Source organism: Bufo gargarizans, chromosome 1, assembly GCF_014858855.1.
Source record: "Bufo gargarizans isolate SCDJY-AF-19 chromosome 1, ASM1485885v1, whole genome shotgun sequence".
NCBI classification, from domain to species: Eukaryota; Metazoa; Chordata; class Amphibia; order Anura; family Bufonidae; genus Bufo; species Bufo gargarizans.
This window is the reverse complement of record NC_058080.1, coordinates 474,498,878-474,504,877: the sequence shown is the minus strand read 5'-3', so window position 1 is coordinate 474,504,877 and position 6,000 is coordinate 474,498,878. Positions and strand designations below refer to the sequence as shown.

The window sequence follows — 6,000 nt, the reverse complement described above, 5'->3', positions numbered from 1 at the left end:
AAAAAATAAAATCATTTTGCACTAACTTGTGACAAAAAATAAAAACTTCTATGAACTCACTATGCCCATCAGCGAATACCTTAGGGTGTCTACTTTTCGAAATGGGGTCATTTGTGTTTCCACTGTCTAGACATTGTAGAACCTCAGGAAACATGACAGGTGCTCAGAAAGTCAGAGCTGCTTCAAAAAGCGGAAATTCACATTTTTGTACCATAGTTTGTAAATGCTATAACTTTTACCCAAACCATTTTTTTTTTTGCCCAAACATTTTTTTTTATCAAAGACATGTAGAACAATAAATTTAGCGGAAAAATTTATATATGGATGTCGTTTTTTTGCAAAATTTTACAGCTGAAAGTGAAAAATGTCATTTTTTTCCCAAAAAATCGTTACATTTCGATTAATAACAAAAAAAGTAAAAATGTCAGCAGCAATAACATACCACCAAATGAAAGCTCTATTAGTGAGAAGAAAAGGAGGTAAAATTCATTTGGGTGGTAAGTTGTATGACCGAGCAATAAACGGTGAAAGTAGTGTAGTGCAGAAGTGTAAAAAGTGGCCTGGTCATTAAGGGGGTTTTAGCTAGCGGGGTTGAAGTGGTTAAAATGCGGAAATTCACATTTTGCACCATAGTTTGTAAATGCTATAACTTTTACCCAAACCAATAAAAAATGTTTTATCAAAGACATGTAGAACAATAAATGTAGAGACAAATTTATATAGAAATGTAGTTTTAATTGAAAAATTTTACAACCGAAAGTGAAAAATGACTTTTTTTGCAAAAATTTCGATTAATAGCAAAAAAAGTTAAAATGTCAGCAGCAATGAAATACCACCAAATGAAAGCTCTATTAGTGAGAAGGAAAGGAGGTAAAATTCATTTGGGTGGTAAGTTGCATGACCGAGCGATAAACGGTGAAAGTAGTGTCGTGCAGAAGTGTAAAACGTGGTCTGGTCATTAAGGGGGTTTCAGCTAGGGGGGCTGAAGTGGTTAACCTGAAACCTAAAACGCAAGTTCGCTTTACATTAATCTTGTCTGCTGTGTATTCTGTCCAGCGTTGCCAACAGTCAGTAAAAATAGGCAACTTTTTTCCTGTGTCCGTGAAAGAAAATAGACATGTCTGTGATTAGATTATTTTGGTGGTAATTATCATCATTATCCAGCTCACAGTAAATTCTGGTAATGAGCTCTAATTAGTATAATGAGTTATAGACATGTAGTACTCTTTATCATTATGGGTTTCCAATTTGTAAGTAAAAAATGTTGCCTGTCAATGATTTTGGGTTAAGTTTTCCAGAAAAAAGAAAAATTCTGTATGGCAACGCTGGTCCTGTCCCTAAATCACCTGCTTCAGGGGTCACTAGGAGAGGCTGCAGACACGTCCAATTCACTACGTGGCCTGTCTGCTGTTAGTATTGGGCTGCCTGTGTTCGCACACCTGCCCTGAGGTGATCTGCAGTTGCTCAATTGTGCGCCTCACACCCCGGAGGCTGGAGCTGCGGGCGGCGGGAAGGTGGCGCGAATCCCCACGGGAGTGAGGGAAGAAGGGGGCGGTCAAGAGGGAGGAGGAGCAGAGCGGGCCAGGTGAGGCGCCTCACTCGTAACCAGGGAGCATGGTGCCGGCCAGGCTGACTGCTGCTAACAGGTGCCGCTCCATGTGAGAGCCAGCGGGATATGTGCGTGTAGGAGAGAAGGACGTCACCATGATGGAGGAGCTGTTCTGTAAACTTGTGACCATCATCATTAAATGCCGGGACTGTGAGGAGAGGTAAGGCGGCTGCTGTACACCTGCGTGCTGGAGAGGCCCCCCTCATACACCTGTGGGCTGGAGAGGCCCCCCTCATACACCTGTGGGCTGGAGAGGCCCCCCTCATACACCTGTGGGCTGGAGAGGCCCCCCTCATACACCTGTGGGCTGGAGAGGCCCCCCCCATACACCTGTGGGCTGGAGAGGCCCCCCCCCCGATACCCCTGTGGGCTGGAGAGGCCCCCCCCCGATACCCCTGTGGGCTGCGCAGGGCTCCCCCCGATACCCCTGTGGGCTGCGCAGGGCTCCCCCCGATACCCCTGTGGGCTGCGCAGGGCTCCCCCCGATACTCCTGTGGGCTGCGCAGGGCTCCCCCCGATACCCCTGTGGGCTGCGCAGGGCTCCCCCCGATACCCCTGTGGGCTGCGCAGGGCTCCCCCCGATACCCCTGTGGGCTGCGCAGGGCTCCCCCCGATACCCCTGTGGGCTGCGCAGGGCTCCCCCCGATACCCCTGTGGGCTGCGCAGGGCTCCCCCCGATACCCCTGTGGGCTGCGCAGGGCTCCCCCCGATACCCCTGTGGGCTGCGCAGGGCTCCCCCCGATACCCCTGTGGGCTGCGCAGGGCTCCCCCCGATACCCCTGTGGGCTGCGCAGGGCTCCCCCCGATACCCCTGTGGGCTGCGCAGGGCTCCCCCCGATACCCCTGTGGGCTGCGCAGGGCTCCCCCCGATACCCCTGTGGGCTGCGCAGGGCTCCCCCCGATACCCCTGTGGGCTGCGCAGGGCTCCCCCCGATACCCCTGTGGGCTGCGCAGGGCTCCCCCCGATACCCCTGTGGGCTGCGCAGGGCTCCCCCCGATACCCCTGTGGGCTGCGCAGGGCTCCCCCCGATACCCTGTGGGCTGCGCAGGGCTCCCCCCGATACCCCTGTGGGCTGCGCAGGGCTCCCCCCGATACCCCTGTGGGCTGCGCAGGGCTCCCCCCGATACCCCTGTGGGCTGCGCAGGGCTCCCCCCCGATACCCCTGTGGGCTGCGCAGGGCTCCCCCCGATACCCCTGTGGGCTGCGCAGGGCTCCCCCCGATACCCCTGTGGGCTGCGCAGGGCTCCCCCCGATACCCCTGTGGGCTGCGCAGGGCTCCCCCCGATACCCCTGTGGGCTGCGCAGGGCTCCCCCCGATACCCCTGTGGGCTGCGCAGGGCTCCCCCCGATACCCCTGTGGGCTGCGCAGGGCTCCCCCCGATACCCCTGTGGGCTGCGCAGGGCTCCCCCCGATACCCTGTGGGCTGCGCAGGGCTCCCCCCCGATACCCCTGTGGGCTGCGCAGGGCTCCCCCCGATACCCCTGTGGGCTGCGCAGGGCTCCCCCCCGATACCCCTGTGGGCTGCGCAGGGCTCCCCCCCGATACCCTGTGGGCTGCGCAGGGCTCCCCCCCGATACCCCTGTGGGCTGCGCAGGGCTCCCCCCGATACCCCTGTGGGCTGCGCAGGGCTCCCCCCGATACCCCTGTGGGCTGCGCAGGGCTCCCCCCCGATACCCCTGTGGGCTGCGCAGGGCTCCCCCCCCGTTACCCCTGTGGGCTGCGCAGGGCTCCCCCCCGATACCCCTGTGGGCTGCGCAGGGCTCCCCCCCGATACCCCTGTGGGCTGCGCAGGGCTCCCCCCCGATACCCCTGTGGGCTGCGCAGGGCTCCCCCCCGATACCCCTGTGGGCTGCGCAGGGCTCCCCCCCGATACCCCTGTGGGCTGCGCAGGGCTCCCCCCCGATACCCCTGTGGGCTGCGCAGGGCTCCCCCCCGATACCCCTGTGGGCTGCGCAGGGCTCCCCCCCGATACCCCTGTGGGCTGCGCAGGGCTCCCCCCCGATACCCCTGTGGGCTGCGCAGGGCTCCCCCCCGATACCCCTGTGGGCTGCGCAGGGCTCCCCCCCGATACCCCTGTGGGCTGCGCAGGGCTCCCCCCCGATACCCCTGTGGGCTGCGCAGGGCTCCCCCCCGATACCCCTGTGGGCTGCGCAGGGCTCCCCCCCGATACCCCTGTGGGCTGCGCAGGGCTCCCCCCCGATACCCCTGTGGGCTGCGCAGGGCTCCCCCCCGATACCCCTGTGGGCTGCGCAGGGCTCCCCCCCGATACCCCTGTGGGCTGCGCAGGGCTCCCCCCGATACCCCTGTGGGCTGCGCAGGGCTCCCCCCCGATACCCCTGTGGGCTGCGCAGGGCTCCCCCCCGATACCCCTGTGGGCTGCGCAGGGCTCCCCCCCGATACCCCTGTGGGCTGCGCAGGGCTCCCCCCCGATACCCCTGTGGGCTGCGCAGGGCTCCCCCCCGATACCCCTGTGGGCTGCGCAGGGCTCCCCCCCGATACCCCTGTGGGCTGCGCAGGGCTCCCCCCCGATACCCCTGTGGGCTGCGCAGGGCTCCCCCCCGATACCCCTGTGGGCTGCGCAGGGCTCCCCCCCGATACCCCTGTGGGCTGCGCAGGGCTCCCCCCCGATACCCCTGTGGGCTGCGCAGGGCTCCCCCCCGATACCCCTGTGGGCTGCGCAGGGCTCCCCCCCGATACCCCTGTGGGCTGCGCAGGGCTCCCCCCCGATACCCCTGTGGGCTGCGCAGGGCTCCCCCCCGATACCCCTGTGGGCTGCGCAGGGCTCCCCCCCGATACCCCTGTGGGCTGCGCAGGGCTCCCCCCCGATACCCCTGTGGGCTGCGCAGGGCTCCCCCCCGATACCCCTGTGGGCTGCGCAGGGCTCCCCCCCGATACCCCTGTGGGCTGCGCAGGGCTCCCCCCCGATACCCCTGTGGGCTGCGCAGGGCTCCCCCCCGATACCCCTGTGGGCTGCGCAGGGCTCCCCCCCGATACCCCTGTGGGCTGCGCAGGGCTCCCCCCCGATACCCCTGTGGGCTGCGCAGGGCTCCCCCCCGATACCCCTGTGGGCTGCGCAGGGCTCCCCCCCGATACCCCTGTGGGCTGCGCAGGGCTCCCCCCCGATACCCCTGTGGGCTGCGCAGGGCTCCCCCCCGATACCCCTGTGGGCTGCGCAGGGCTCCCCCCCGATACCCCTGTGGGCTGCGCAGGGCTCCCCCCCGATACCCCTGTGGGCTGCGCAGGGCTCCCCCCCGATACCCCTGTGGGCTGCGCAGGGCTCCCCCCCGATACCCCTGTGGGCTGCGCAGGGCTCCCCCCGCTACCCGTGGCTGCGCAGGCTCCCCCCCGATCCCCTGTGGGCTGCGCAGGGCTCCCCCCCGATACCCCTGTGGGCTGCGCAGGGCTCCCCCCCGATACCCCTGTGGGCTGCGCAGGGCTCCCCCCCGATACCCTGTGGGCTGCGCAGGGCTCCCCCCCGATACCCCTGTGGGCTGCGCAGGGCTCCCCCCCGATACCCCTGTGGGCTGCGCAGGGCTCCCCCCCGATACCCCTGTGGGCTGCGCAGGGCTCCCCCCCGATACCCCTGTGGGCTGCGCAGGGCTCCCCCCCGATACCCCTGTGGGCTGCGCAGGGCTCCCCCCCGATACCCCTGTGGGCTGCGCAGGGCTCCCCCCCGATACCCCTGTGGGCTGCGCAGGGCTCCCCCCCGATACCCCTGTGGGCTGCGCAGGGCTCCCCCCCGATACCCCTGTGGGCTGCGCAGGGCTCCCCCCCGATACCCCTGTGGGCTGCGCAGGGCTCCCCCCCGATACCCCTGTGGGCTGCGCAGGGCTCCCCCCCGATACCCCTGTGGGCTGCGCAGGGCTCCCCCCCGATACCCCTGTGGGCTGCGCAGGGCTCCCCCCCGATACCCCTGTGGGCTGCGCAGGGCTCCCCCCCGATACCCCTGTGGGCTGCGCAGGGCTCCCCCCCGATACCCCTGTGGGCTGCGCAGGGCTCCCCCCCGATACCCCTGTGGGCTGCGCAGGGCTCCCCCCCGATACCCCTGTGGGCTGCGCAGGGCTCCCCCCCGATACCCCTGTGGGCTGCGCAGGGCTCCCCCCCGATACCCCTGTGGGCTGCGCAGGGCTCCCCCCCGATACCCCTGTGGGCTGCGCAGGGCTCCCCCCCGATACCCCTGTGGGCTGCGCAGGGCTCCCCCCCGATACCCCTGTGGGCTGCGCAGGGCTCCCCCCCGATACCCCTGTGGGCTGCGCAGGGCTCCCCCCCGATACCCCTGTGGGCTGCGCAGGGCTCCCCCCCGATACCCCTGTGGGCTGCGCAGGGCTCCCCCCCGATACCCCTGTGGGCTGCGCAGGGCTCCCCCCGATACCCCTGTGGGCTGCGCAG

At 64.9% G+C, this 6,000-nt stretch overlaps 1 protein-coding gene across 1 annotated transcript in view; it reads left to right on the top strand.

Annotated features, from left to right (window-relative positions):
• The first annotated feature begins 1,626 nt into the window (after nt 1-1,626).
• LOC122927923 (spindle assembly abnormal protein 6 homolog) overlaps nt 1,627-6,000 on the top strand; it is a 28,719-nt gene continuing 24,345 nt past the window's right edge. Inside the window, exon 1 of the mRNA XM_044280267.1 lies at nt 1,627-1,769. Within this exon, the coding sequence (XP_044136202.1) occupies nt 1,705-1,769 (65 nt within the window). The 5' untranslated portion in view covers nt 1,627-1,704. The remainder of the gene's footprint in view (nt 1,770-6,000) is intronic.